At 50.5% G+C, this 15,002-nt stretch overlaps 1 protein-coding gene across 9 annotated transcripts in view; it reads left to right on the top strand.

Moving 5' to 3' along the window:
* LOC141257273 (phosphofurin acidic cluster sorting protein 2-like) overlaps nucleotides 1-15,002 on the top strand; it is a 552,835-nt gene that overhangs the window by 255,259 nt on the left and 282,574 nt on the right. For all 9 annotated transcript variants that reach the window (XM_073671642.1, XM_073671643.1, XM_073671648.1 and 6 more), the window contains 2 exons: nucleotides 1,626-1,780; nucleotides 5,090-5,200. In XM_073671642.1, coding sequence (XP_073527743.1) covers nucleotides 1,626-1,780; nucleotides 5,090-5,200 — 266 coding nt within the window. The remainder of the gene's footprint in view (nucleotides 1-1,625; nucleotides 1,781-5,089; nucleotides 5,201-15,002) is intronic.

Genomic DNA, 15,002 nt, shown 5'->3' with positions numbered 1-15,002 from the left:
AAAAGTGTGAAACAACTGAAAATATGTCTTATATTCTAGGTTCTTCAAAGTAGCCACCTTTTGCTTTGATGACTGCTTTGCACACTCTTGGCATTCTCTTGATGAGCTTCAAGAGGTAGTCACCGGAAATGGTCTTCCAACAATCTTGAAGGAGTTCCCAGAGATGCTTAGCACTTGTTGGCCCTTTTGCCTTCACTCTGCGGTCCAGCTCACCCCAAACCATCTCGATTGGGTTCAGATCTGGTGGCCAGCTCATCTGGCGTAGCACCCCATCACTCTCCTTCTTGGTCAGATAGACCTTACACAGCCTGGAGGTGTGTTTGGGGTCATTGTCCTGTTGAAAAATAAATGATGGTCCAACTAAACGCAAACCGGATGGAATAGCATGCCGCTGCAAGATGCTGTGGTAGCCATGCTGGTTCAGTATGCCTTCAATTTTGAATAAATCCCCAACAGTGTCACCTGCAAAGCACCCCCACACCATCACACCTCCTCCTCCATGCTTCACGGTGGGAACCAGGCATGTAGAGTCCATCCGTTCACCTTTTCTGCGTCGCACAAAGACACGGTGGTTGGAACCAAAGATCTCAAATTTGGACTCATCAGACCAACGCACAGATTTCCACTGGTCTAATGTCCATTCCTTGTGTTCTTTAGCCCAAACAAGTCTCTTCTGCTTGTTGCCTGTCCTTAGCAGTGGTTTCCTAGCAGCTATTTTACCATGAAGGCCTGCTGCACAAAGTCTCCTCTTAACAGTTGTTGTAGAGATGTGTCTGCTGCTAGAACTCTGTGTGGCATTGACCTGGTCTCGAATCTGAGCTGCTGTTAACCTGCGATTTCTGAGGCTGGTGACTCGGATAAACTTATCGTCAGAAGCAGAGGTGACTCTTGGTCTTCCTTTCCTGGGGCGGTCCTCATGTGAGCCAGTTTCTTTGTAGCGCTTGATGGTTTTTGCAACTGCACTTGGTGACACTTTCAAAGTTTTCCCAATTTTTCGCACTGACTGACCTTCATTTCTTAAAGTAATGATGGCCACTCGTTTTTCTTTACTTAGCTGCTTTTTTCTTGCCATAATACAAATTCTAACAGTCTATTCAGTAGGACTATCAGCTGTGTATCCACCAGACTTCTGCACAACACAACTGATGGTCCCAATCCCATTTATAAGGCAAGAAATCCCACTTATTAAACCTGACAGGGCACACCTGTGAAGTGAAGACCATTTCCGGTGACTACCTCTTGAAGCTCATCAAGAGAATGCCAAGAGTGTGCAAAGCAGTCATCAAAGCAAACGGTGGCTACTGTGAAGACCCTAGAATATAAGACATATTTTCAGTTGTTTCACACTTTTTTGTTAAGTATATAATTCCACATGTGTTAATTCATAGTTTTGATGCCTTCAGTGTGAATGTACAATTTTCATAGTCATGAAAATACAGAAAAATCTTTAAATGAGAAGGTGTGTCCAAACTGTTGGTCTGTACTGTATAGTGAGGACAGGTCACACCACATCTCCTGTAGTCACACATATGCACATATAGTGAGGACAGGTCACACCACGTCTCTTATAATCACACATATCCATGTATAGTGCGGTAATTGCTGAATTCCTGTCTTTCCTCCAGCTGTAATTGTAACTCGCTGATGCCTCCACCGGTAAAAGTTGTAGTCGCTGGTGATCAGAGTTATCTCAGCGTCATCCTTCGCTTCTTTGTAGAGCAACTTGCTGGGAAGACTCCTGATTGGCTCTGCTACCTACGGTTCCTTGTTCTGCCGCTTGGTAAGTGTGATTTTTCACTGTTGTTTCTGCGGGGTATGAACTACATCATGTCACCATTAAAGATGTCCTCCAAATTAAGCCATGGAAATAAGCTACAAATTATTGAGGGAGGTATTGGGGCATCCATGGGGGCTCAAGTGCGGATCATTGGGTCGGGTGCATCATTAGTATAGAGAATGAATGATCTTATATTTCATCCAGTTCTGGTGAGCACAGGCTAGCTCTGGGAGTGCTTAGCGACTTGGGGTGTGTGGGACCTTGGGTGCATGGGCTAGCTCTGGGAGTGCAAAGACGACTTGGGAGCGAGCAGGAGGTACCTTGGGAGAACGAGCTTGCCCTGGGAGTGCAGGGTGGCTTCGGAGCAGGGGTTAGCTCTGGGAATGCGGAGTGTCTTGGGAGCCTGGGCTAGCTCTGGAGAGTGCAGGGTGGTTTGGGAGCAGAGGTTAGCTCTGAGAGCGCGGGGTGGCTTGGGAGCACATCCTAGCTCTGGGGGCGTGAGACAGCTTGGGCGAATAGACTAGCACTGGGAGCGTGGTGTGGCTTGAGAGCACGGGCTAGCTCTGGGAGCGTGGGGTGGCTTAGGAGCCCAGGCTAGCTCTGGAGGAGCAAGACAACTTGGGGAGCAGGGAGCACAGGCTAACACTGGGAGTGTGGGACACTTTAGGGGAGAGGGGCGCTTTGTGAGCACTGGAAGGGGGGCAGCTTCTGAACTGGATGTCATCAACCACTCTCTACCAATGTTTGATAAGTGGCACAAGCTGCATACACGAGTACTGTGCACAATCACATGAAGAACAAAGCAGCAAACTTGGTGAAAGCTCATAGAAACATTAATTGTTATGTTCCTCAATAAAATATCATATGAACAGACAGAAAGGGAGTCACCAAGCATGTATGGGTATTACCAAATTGGTGGTAAGATCCCCAAATATCATATCACGCACAGTAATATATGCCAATTCGACATGTGCATGTATCAAAAGTCAATCTTGCAATGTGCCAAATGGCCTGAGAATGATTATTGCACGGCGCCCAATAGCCTCATGGTCCCAGTAATCACTGATATAGATGTAGTCTCAAGTACAGGATATAAGCCGAGTGGCAAACCATTGAGTACTGGAAACTGAGCCAGGGGAAAAGAGGAAACAGAGGCACAAATGTCTCAACGTTCACTGCGCTAGAGTTATCCTTCAGTGCTTATCACAAGATATCCCCAGAAACCATATGGTCCCGGTTGCCAGCCGTAATGACTAAATGAGGAGTATAAGCCAAGTGGCATCCCAGAAAAAGTGCAGGAGACCGGACCAGAGGAAAGTAATAGGAAGGCAAGGACCCACCAATGATATACAACAGGTGATGGGAGGGAGAGGAGTAAGCAGGTTTCTTGGTGGCCTGAACCGCTTTCTCAAGGGCCAAATGTGTACTGGAATAAAGGCCAGACCCATAGTTATACATACATGCCATCAAGTGGCCTAAATGCACCGCATCAATGCCACGTATCAATAAGGAGGGGGGGAGTCACAGTTATGTTTTGCCCTAAAGTGGCGCAGGATGGTCTTCAACTGGGAAGGGTCATGCACTGACCTGGCCACCCCAATGTCCCTTACATGCTCCCTTGAGGTCAAACCAACATATATCAAAGAGCAGCTACACGTGGCATAATAAATGACATTAGAGGTGCTGCACGATATATGGTGTCCGAAGTCAAAGCCTCTCAGGCCGTCCGCAGAGCCAAATGTGGTGCATCGAAGGACATTGGGGCATGCCAGTCAGTGACCGCACTTATAGCATCCCATAGTGGGACCCCTGAAGCCAAATGGATTGGTTCTCTCTTATATGTAGTGGCTCTTGACCAAAATGTCACCCAGATTTTTGCATCTTTTGGGTGTCATAGAAAGATGACCCACGAGGCACATTCTCAGGGAGGGCTCCATCATCAATATATCCAAAAGTCTAGCTAAGATTTGCCGTATACTAGACCACTCGTGATTATAAGTGGAGATTAATTTTATTTTCTCCACCTCCCCACCCTTGGATTTTATGGGGTGGAGCAAGGCTTTGCAAGGAGTTTTTCTAGCCCTCTCATAACCACATTTTATGCATCTTCGACTATAACCACGTTGTTCAAATCCTGCGCCCGGCGTTCGAGGCTTTGCTCCGAGGAGCATATCCGCCTCATTCTTGGGAGCTGTCCAACCGGGACAGCCCTAATGGTGGCTGGACTGTGGGCAGACTCAGCGTGAATCAACGCATTGACCGATGTGGGCTTCCTATAAACATCGGTCTGAATACCTAGCTGTGCATCTACATTAAGGGAGGTGTCAAGGAAGTCCACCTTTTTAGTGTCAAAGACATATGTTAGGTTCATGTTAAAATGATCCATGAACATCCCAAGCTGCTGGGTCGATCCCCGCCACAAAAACAAAATATCATCAATGTACCTTAGCCAGCACAGCACATGGCAGGCAGCCGGCACACCTCATTGCCAAAAATCTCCCTCTCCCACTGTCCAAGAAAGAGGTTGGCGTAAGAGGGCGCGCAGGCCGCCCCCATGGCTGTGCCGTGCTTTTGAAGATAAAAAAAATCTTTAAACACAAAAAAATTATGGGTGAGGACAAACTCCACACATAAGTCCGCCCAGGTTGGAGGCCCCCAAGAAGAGGCGGATTGCATTCAAACCATCATGTGGTTGATGCTGGTGTATAGGCTTTCAACTTCGGCCGTCACTAGAAGAGTGCCCTCTTCCACAAGAGCACCGCCAACCCTTGTAAGGACGTCCGTCGTGTCTCTCACATATGATGGCAAAGTTTCCACTAAGGGTTTTAGATAGTGATCAATGAATTTACAGATGGGATCGCATAGCCCACCGATACCTGACACGATCGGGCGTTCCGGTGGGTTGACAGCGTCCTTATGGACCTTAGGTAAAAGGTAGAAAGTCGGGATTCTGGGGGAGTTGGCCGTCAGGCTCTCAAACACCTTCTTATCAATAATCCCATCCTTATAGGCCTGTTCATATGATATTAATTGTTATTAGAAACATTTTATTGAGGGCTATATGTGCTTTCACCAAGTTTGCTGCTTTGTTCTCCATTCATTTGACTATGTATAGTGTCTCACGCATTAGATTTATTTTATTTATGGCTATTTTTTGTTGCACAATCACATGAGCGGAAGGTTCTGGTGGTGATAGTCTATAGCAGAGATGGTCGCTACTGGGAATATGAAACCCATCGACTACTGCCCATAACAGTGATATTTTATCAGCTATTTTGATTAATATTCTGTCCTTTTATCTTTCCTGCTAAGGTCCTCATCCTGTGGCCAGGTACATGGCGTCAGTGGACAGCAAATATAATTCCCTCTTTATGGACACCGCCTGGAGAGATGCGTTCGGTCCGGGGGCGCCTCCAGCTTTAGGTATGATAGAGACCTTGTTGTTTATGTAGAGGACTGACTTCTACCAGATATCACAAAGTTTAACTTAGTTGTGCTTTTTTTTAACTTCATCACTGTCACTGTCCTAAGTTGTATCTGAACAGCATCACATGACCAAGGAGAGCCTGTAAAGTCTCTACCTAGTACTGTGATTATCCTTCTTTCTATCATCTCATAAATAAGCTCATATGTTATAAATATACAGCTGTCTTACCCTCCATTATAAGTGTGTGACGGAAGCTGTGCAGGCATCATCAGTAACTGTGATAACAGCTTGAATCCCCCTCTGGTGAGAACTTTTGTTACACAGTCCATGCAATTATATCATATACAAAACTATGGTGACCAAAGTAATGACCATTTCAAAAGAAAATAAAGCTATTTGATCCTCGAGGATCCTGGTAGCCAAGTTATATATACCAGATGACTATGAACGGGAAGAATTATATATGAAGGACTAGTGACAGGATGATATATACAGTGGGTGAAATAAGTGTTGAACACATCAGCAATTTTATAAGTACCATATTTTTCTACTAGTAATTAGAAAGCAATCCTGCCACCTAGTGGCAAATAGTATAAGCTGGATCAACTGACATCCTATAAAAAGGTGTCTCATTAGCAAGGTACCACACAAGAAACATCTCATGATGGGTAAAACCAGTGAGCTGTCTCAAGATCTTCACATCCTTATTGTTGCAAATAATACTGATGACATTGGTGACAGAAAAATTTCTAAACTGCCGAAGGTTCCAGTGAGCGCTGCTCGTGCCATAATCTGGAAGTGGAAAGAACATAATTTCACCATAAACCGGCCACGACCAGGTGGTTTCAAACAGAGGAGTGAATAGAATTATCAGAAGAGTTGTCCAAGAGCCAAGGACCATCTGTGGAGAGCTACAGAAAACCTGGAATCAGCAGGTATAATTGTTTCAAAGAAATCTATAAGGAATGCACTCAACTTCCTTGGTCTGTATGCATGCTTATCACGCAAAACTCCGTTGATGAACAAAAAGCATGTGCAAGTGGGTTTACAGTTTTCTCAACAACATTTAGACAATCCTGTGAAATACTGGGAGAATATAGTCTGGTCAGATGAGACTAAGATTGAACTCTTTGGATGCCATAATACACACCATGTTTGGAGGCCAAAAGGCAACTGCACATCACCCCAAAAACACCATACCAACAGTGAAGTGTGGAGGTGGGAACATCATGGTGTGAGGGTGTTTTTCAGCTTACAACACTGGCAAACTTCCTATAATTGAAGGAAGGATGAATGGACAAATGTACCGAGACATTCTTGAAAAAAATCTGCTCCCATCTACCAGGATGATGAAGATGAAACAAGGGTGGACCTTTCAAAGAGACAATGATCCCAAACACACGGCCAAGGAAACTCTCAATTGGTGTCACAGAAAGAAAATAAATCTGCTAGAATGGCCGAGCCGATCACCGGACCTGAATCCAAGAGAAAATGTATGGAAGGAAGTAAAGCTGAGTTCACGGAAGGAGCCAGGGAAGCTTCAGGATGTGACCAGCGTTTCTTTTTTTTTTATGAACTTAATTTGTTTTATTAAACAATTTTATAAACAATTACACATTGCATTTGGTGATAGAAAGCCTCCAGAGACATCACCACAGCTCTACATCTCCTACATCGATGAGAAGACATTACAATAAACTGCTCGGATGGGTTATCGCATATGAATCATTTCTCTGTCCGGTGGATGTCGCATCTTCTGGAATTATATAAAAAGGAGAAAACAAAAGGTTTTTACCTAATTAGGATAGAATCCAAACTTTGAACCCTTAACCTCAATTTATGAAACTTGTGCTGTCTTTATCCTTTCCATGCTCAGATGACTCTCATCGTAATGTGTATGGACCTCCATGCCGGCCCCGATAGGGAACATTTGTCACTTATAACCTGTGGTTTTCTATTTGTTCTCACATCCCTTACAGATTTACTCTCCCAGCTCAAACCCTTCGCCTAAGTAGAGACCGTAAGACGCGAAGAATCCCAATAGTCCCATATTTTGGAGAATTTTAACGGACAACCTCTGTTTTGGAATACTATCATTTTGAATGGGATGATTGAGTTAACCAGAGCAATCCAAGATCGCAATGTTGGCTGTGTGTTGCCCGCCCATCTCAATGCCAACAATTTCCTGGCCAAAAATAAGGTTTCTCTCAAAAAAATCTTAATATAATGATCCAAGGCATCATCCTCCATTACCCCAAAAAGGCAAATCAGAGGATCACATGGAATCGGGATGGATACTAAGGAAGATAATAAAGAGGTAACTTCCTGCCAGAAGGACCTAATAATGGAGCAGTCCCGAATTAAATGGACAAAGTCATCTATGGTGTCACATCGCAGACATTCTGAGTTAGAGGAGCGCCCCATTTCATATAGTCTGAGGGGCGTGAGGTATGATTGATGAACAATACACTGCTCAAAAAAATAAAGGGAACAGTGAAATAACAGATCCTAGATCTGAATGAATGAAATCTCCTCATTGAAGACTTTGTTCTGTAGAAGCTGAATGTGCTGAGAACAAAATCACCCAAAAATCATCAATGGAAATCACATTTATTAACCAACGGAGGCCTGGATGTGGAGTCACCCCCAAAATTAAAGTGGAAAAACCCACTACAGGCCGATCCAACTGTGATGTAATGTCCATAAAACAAGTCACAATGAGGCTGAGTATTGTGTGTGGCCTCCACGTGCCTGTATGACCTCCCTACAATGCCTGGGCATGCTCCTGATGAGGCTGAGTATTGTGTGTGGCCTCCACGTGCCTGTATGACCTCCCTACAACGCCTGGGCATGCTCCTGATGAGGCTGAGTATTGTGTGTGGCCTCCACGTGCCTGTATGACCTCCCTACAACGCCTGGGCATGCTCCTGATGAGGCTGAGTATTGTGTGTGGCCTCCACGTGCCTGTATGACCTCCCTACAACGCCTGGGCATGCTCCTGATGAGGCTGAGTATTGTGTGTGGTCTCCACGTGCCTGTATGACCTCCCTACAACGCCTGGGCATGCTCCTGATGAGTCTGAGTATTGTGTGTGGCCTCCACGTGCCTGTATGACCTCCCTACAACGCCTGGGCATGCTCCTGATGAGGCTGAGTATTGTGTGTGGCCTCCACGTGCCTGTATGACCTCCCTACAACGCCTGGGCATGCTCCTGATGAGGCTGAGTATTGTGTGTGGCCTCCACGTGCCTGTATGACCTCCCTACAACGCCTGGGCATGCTCCTGATGAGGCTGAGTATTGTGTGTGGCCTCCACGTGCCTGTATGACCTCCCTACAATGCCTGGGCATGCTCCTGATGAGGCTGAGTATTGTGTGTGGCCTCCACGTGCCTGTATGACCTCCCTACAACGCCTGGGCATGCTCCTGATGAGGCTGAGTATTGTGTGTGGCCTCCACGTGCCTGTATGACCTCCCTACAACGCCTGGGCATGCTCCTGATAGGCTGAGTATTGTGTGTGGCCTCCACGTGCCTGTATGACCTCCCTACAACGCCTGGGCATGCTCCTGATGAGGCTGAGTATTGTGTGTGGCCTCCACGTGCCTGTATGACCTCCCTACAACGCCTGGGCATGCTCCTGATGAGGCTGAGTATTGTGTGTGGCCTCCACGTGCCTGTATGACCTCCCTACAACGCATGGGCCTGCTCCTGATGAGGCTGAGTATTGTGTGTGGCCTCCACGTGCCTGTATGACCTCCCTACAACTCCTGGGCATGCTCCTGATGAGGCTGAGTATTGTGTGTGGCCTCCACGTGCCTGTATGACCTCCCTACAACGCCTGGGCATGCTCCTGATGAGGCTGAGTATTGTGTGTGGCCTCCACGTGCCTGTATGACCTCCCTACAACGCCTGGACATGCTCCTGATGAGGCTGAGTATTGTGTGTGGCCTCCACGTGCCTGTATGACCTCCCTACAACGCATGGGCCTGCTCCTGATGAGGCTGAGTATTGTGTGTGGCCTCCACGTGCCTGTATGACCTCCCTACAATGCCTGGGCATGCTCCTGATGAGGCTGAGTATTGTGTGTGGCCTCCACGTGCCTGTATGACCTCCCTACAACGCCTGGACATGCTCCTGATGAGGCAGAGTATTGTGTGTGGCCTCCACGTGCCTGTATGACCTCCCTACAACGCCTGGGCATGCTCCTGATGAGGCTGAGTATTGTGTGTGGCCTCCACGTGCCTGTATGACCTCCCTACAACGCCTGGACATGCTCCTGATGAGGCTGAGTATTGTGTGTGGCCTCCACGTGCCTGTATGACCTCCCTACAACGCCTGGGCATGCTCCTGATGAGGCTGAGTATTGTGTGTGGCCTCCACGTGCCTGTATGACCTCCCTACAACGCATGGGCCTGCTCCTGATGAGGCTGAGTACTGTGTGTGGCCTCCACGTGCCTGTATGACCTCCCTACAACTCCTCGGCATGCTCCTGATGAGGCTGAGTATTGTGTGTGGCCTCCACGTGCCTGTATGACCTCCCTACAACGCCTGGGCATGCTCCTGATGAGGCTGAGTATTGTGTGTGACCTCCACGTGCCTGTATGACCTCCCTACAAAGCCTGGGCATGCTCCTGATGAGGCTCAGTATTGTGTGTGGCCTCCACGTGCCTGTATGACCTCCCTACAACGCCTGGGCATGCTCCTGCTGAGGCTGAGTATTGTGTGTGGCCTCCACGTGCCTGTATGACCTCCCTACAACGCCTGGGCATGCTCCTGATGAGGCTCAGTATTGTGTGTGGCCTCCACGTGCCTGTATGACCTCCCTACAACGCCTGGGCATGCTCCTGATGAGGCTGAGTATTGTGTGTGGCCTCCACGTGCCTGTATGACCTCCCTACAACGCCTGGGCATGCTCCTGATGAGGCTGAGTATTGTGTGTGGCCTCCACGTGCCTGTATGACCTCCCTACAACGCCTGGGCATGCTCCTGATGAGTCTGAGTATTGTGTGTGGCCTCCACGTGCCTGTATGACCTCCCTACAACGCCTGGGCATGCTCCTGATGAGGCTGAGTATTGTGTGTGGCCTCCACGTGCCTGTATGACCTCCCTACAACGCCTGGGCATGCTCCTGATGAGTCTGAGTATTGTGTGTGGCCTCCACGTGCCTGTATGACCTCCCTACAACGCCTGGGCATGCTCCTGATGAGGCTGAGTATTGTGTGTGGCCTCCACGTGCCTGTATGACCTCCCTACAACGCCTGGGCATGCTCCTGATGAGTCTGAGTATTGTGTGTGGCCTCCACGTGCCTGTATGACCTCCATACAACGCCTGGGCATGCTCCTGATGAGGCTGAGTATTGTGTGTGGCCTCCACGTGCCTGTATGACCTCCCTACAACGCCTGGGCATGCTCCTGATGAGGCTGAGTATTGTGTGTGGCCTCCACGTGCCTGTATGACCTCCCTACAACGCCTGGGCATGCTCCTGATGAGGCTGAGTATTGTGTGTGGCCTCCACGTGCCTGTATGACCTCCCTACAACGCCTGGGCATGCTCCTGATGAGTCGGAGTATTGTGTGTGGCCTCCACGTGCCTGTATGACCTCCCTACAACGCCTGGGCATGCTCCTGATGAGGCTGAGCATTGTGTGTGGCCTCCACGTGCCTGTATGACCTCCCTACAACGCCTGGGCATGCTCCTGATGAGTCTGAGTATTGTGTGTGGCCTCCACGTGCCTGTATGACCTCCCTACAACGCCTGGGCATGTTCCTGATGAGGCTGAGTATTGTGTGTGGCCTCCACGTGCCTGTATGACCTCCCTACAACGCCTGGGCATGCTCCTGATGAGGCGGAGTATTGTGTGTGGCCTCCACGTGCCTGTATGACCTCCCTACAACGCCTGGGCATGCTCCTGATGAGGCTGAGTATTGTGTGTGGCCTCCACGTGCCTGTATGACCTCCCTACAACGCCTGGGCATGCTCCTGATGAGGCTGAGTATTGTGTGTGGCCTCCACGTGCCTGTATGACCTCCCTACAACACCTGGGCATGCTCCTGATGAGGCTGAGTATTGTGTGTGGCCTCCACGTGCCTGTATGACCTCCCTACAACGCCTGGGCATGCTCCTGATGAGGCTGAGTATTGTGTGTGGCCTCCACGTGCCTGTATGACCTCCCTACAACGCCTGGACATGCTCCTGATGAGGCTGAGTATTGTGTGTGGCCTCCACGTGCCTGTATGACCTCCCTACAACGCATGGGCCTGCTCCTGATGAGGCTGAGTATTGTGTGTGGCCTCCACGTGCCTGTATGACCTCCCTACAATGCCTGGGCATGCTCCTGATGAGGCTGAGTATTGTGTGTGGCCTCCACGTGCCTGTATGACCTCCCTACAACGCCTGGACATGCTCCTGATGAGGCAGAGTATTGTGTGTGGCCTCCACGTGCCTGTATGACCTCCCTACAACGCCTGGGCATGCTCCTGATGAGGCTGAGTATTGTGTGTGGCCTCCACGTGCCTGTATTACCTCCCTACAACGCCTGGACATGCTCCTGATGAGGCTGAGTATTGTGTGTGGCCTCCACGTGCCTGTATGACCTCCCTACAACGCATGGGCCTGCTCCTGATGAGGCTGAGTATTGTGTGTGGCCTCCACGTGCCTGTATGACCTCCCTACAACTCCTGGGCATGCTCCTGATGAGGCTGAGTATTGTGTGTGGCCTCTACGTGCCTGTATGACCTCCCTACAACGCCTGGGCATGCTCCTGATGAGGCTGAGTATTGTGTGTGGCCTCCACGTGCCTGTATGACCTCCCTACAAAGCCTGGGCATGCTCCTGATGAGGCTCAGTATTGTGTGTGGCCTCCACGTGCCTGTATGACCTCCCTACAACGCCTGGGCATGCTCCTGCTGAGGCTGAGTATTGTGTGTGGCCTCCACGTGCCTGTATGACCTCCCTACAACGCCTGGGCATGCTCCTGATGAGGCTCAGTATTGTGTGTGGCCTCCACGTGCCTGTATGACCTCCCTACAACGCCTGGGCATGCTCCTGATGAGGCTGAGTATTGTGTGTGGCCTCCACGTGCCTGTATGACCTCCCTACAACGCCTGGGCATGCTCCTTATGAGGCTGAGTATTGTGTGTGGCCTCCACGTGCCTGTATGACCTCCCTACAACGCCTGGGCATGCTCCTGATGAGTCTGAGTATTGTGTGTGGCCTCCACGTGCCTGTATGACCTCCCTTACAACGCCTGGGCATGCTCCTGATGAGGCTGAGTATTGTGTGTGGCCTCCACGTGCCTGTATGACCTCCCTACAACGCCTGGGCATGCTCCTGATGAGTCTGAGTATTGTGTGTGGCCTCCACGTGCCTGTATGACCTCCCTACAACGCCTGGGCATGCTCCTGATGAGGCTGAGTATTGTGTGTGGCCTCCACGTGCCTGTATGACCTCCCTACAACGCCTGGGCATGCTCCTGATGAGTCTGAGTATTGTGTGTGGCCTCCACGTGCCTGTATGACCTCCCTACAACGCCTGGGCATGCTCCTGATGAGGCTGAGTATTGTGTGTGGCCTCCACGTGCCTGTATGACCTCCCTACAACGCCTGGGCATGCTCCTGATGAGTCTGAGTATTGTGTGTGGCCTCCACGTGCCTGTATGACCTCCCTACAACGCCTGGGCATGCTCCTGATGAGGCTGAGTATTGTGTGTGGCCTCCACGTGCCTGTATGACCTCCCTACAACGCCTGGGCATGCTCCTGATGAGTCTGAGTATTGTGTGTGGCCTCCACGTGCCTGTATGACCTCCCTACAACGCCTGGGCATGCTCCTGATGAGGCTGAGTATTGTGTGTGGCCTCCACGTGCCTGTATGACCTCCCTACAACGCCTGGGCATGTTCCTGATGAGGCTGAGTATTGTGTGTGGCCTCCACGTGCCTGTATGACCTCCCTACAACGCCTGGGCATGCTCCTGATGAGGCGGAGTATTGTGTGTGGCCTCCACGTGCCTGTATGACCTCCCTACAACGCCTGGGCATGCTCCTGATGAGGCTGAGTATTGTGTGTGGCCTCCACGTGCCTGTATGACCTCCCTACAACGCATGGGCCTGCTCCTGATGAGGCTGAGTATTGTGTGTGGCCTCCACGTGCCTGTATGACCTCCCTACAACGCCTGGGCATGCTCCTGATGAGGCTGAGTATTGTGTGTGGCCTCCACGTGCCTGTATGACCTCCCTACAACGCCTGGGCATGCTCCTGATGAGGCTGAGTATTGTGTGTGGCCTCCACGTGCCTGTATGACCTCCCTACAACGCCTGGGCATGCTCCTGATGAGGCTGAGTATTGTGTGTGGCCTCCACGTGCCTGTATGACCTCCCTACAACACCTGGGCATGCTCCTGATGAGGCTGAGTATTGTGTGTGGCCTCCACGTGCCTGTATGACCTCCCTACAACGCCTGGGCATGCTCCTGATGAGGCTGAGTATTGTGTGTGGCCTCCACGTGCCTGTATGACCTCCCTACAACGCCTGGGCATGCTCCTGATGAGGCTGAGTATTGTGTGTGGCCTCCACGTGCCTGTATGACCTCCCTACAACGCCTGGGCATGCTCCTGATGAGGCTGAGTATTGTGTGTGGCCTCCACGTGCCTGTATGACCTCCCTACAACGCCTGGGCATGCTCCTGATGAGGCTGAGTATTGTGTGTGGCCTCCACGTGCCTGTATGACCTCCCTACAACGCCTGGGCATGCTCCTGATGAGGCTGAGTATTGTGTGTGGCCTCCACGTGCCTGTATGACCTCCCTACAACGCCTGGACATGCTCCTGATGAGGCTGAGTATTGTGTGTGGCCTCCACGTGCCTGTATGACCTCCCTACAACGCATGGGCCTGCTCCTGATGAGGCTGAGTATTGTGTGTGGCCTCCACGTGCCTGTATGACCTCCCTACAATGCCTGGGCATGCTCCTGATGAGGCTGAGTATTGTGTGTGGCCTCCACGTGCCTGTATGACCTCCCTACAACGCCTGGACATGCTCCTGATGAGGCAGAGTATTGTGTGTGGCCTCCACGTGCCTGTATGACCTCCCTACAACGCCTGGGCATGCTCCTGATGAGGCTGAGTATTGTGTGTGGCCTCCACGTGCCTGTATGACCTCCCTACAACGCCTGGACATGCTCCTGATGAGGCTGAGTATTGTGTGTGGCCTCCACGTGCCTGTATGACCTCCCTACAACGCCTGGGCATGCTCCTGATGAGGCTGAGTATTGTGTGTGGCCTCCACGTGCCTGTATGACCTCCCTACAACGCATGGGCCTGCTCCTGATGAGGCTGAGTACTGTGTGTGGCCTCCACGTGCCTGTATGACCTCCCTACAACTCCTGGGCATGCTCCTGATGAGGCTGAGTATTGTGTGTGGCCTCCACGTGCCTGTATGACCTCCCTACAACGCCTGGGCATGCTCCTGATGAGGCTGAGTATTGTGTGTGACCTCCACGTGCCTGTATGACCTCCCTACAAAGCCTGGGCATGCTCCTGATGAGGCTCAGTATTGTGTGTGGCCTCCACGTGCCTGTATGACCTCCCTACAACGCCTGGGCATGCTCCTGCTGAGGCTGAGTATTGTGTGTGGCCTCCACGTGCCTGTATGACCTCCCTACAACGCCTGGGCATGCTCCCTGATGAGGCTCAGTATTGTGTGTGGCCTCCACGTGCCTGTATGACCTCCCTACAACGCCTGGGCATGCTCCTGATGAGGCTGAGTATTGTGTGTGGCCTCCACGTGCCTGTATGACCTCCCTAC

Source organism: Phyllobates terribilis, unplaced genomic scaffold, assembly GCF_046119375.1.
Source record: "Phyllobates terribilis strain yellow unplaced genomic scaffold, ASM4611937v1 Scaffold_3__8_contigs__length_932513732, whole genome shotgun sequence".
In the NCBI taxonomy this organism is placed as follows: domain Eukaryota; kingdom Metazoa; phylum Chordata; class Amphibia; order Anura; family Dendrobatidae; genus Phyllobates; species Phyllobates terribilis.
Note: the sequence above shows the minus strand (reverse complement) of the source record. Positions and strands in the feature narration are given on the sequence as shown.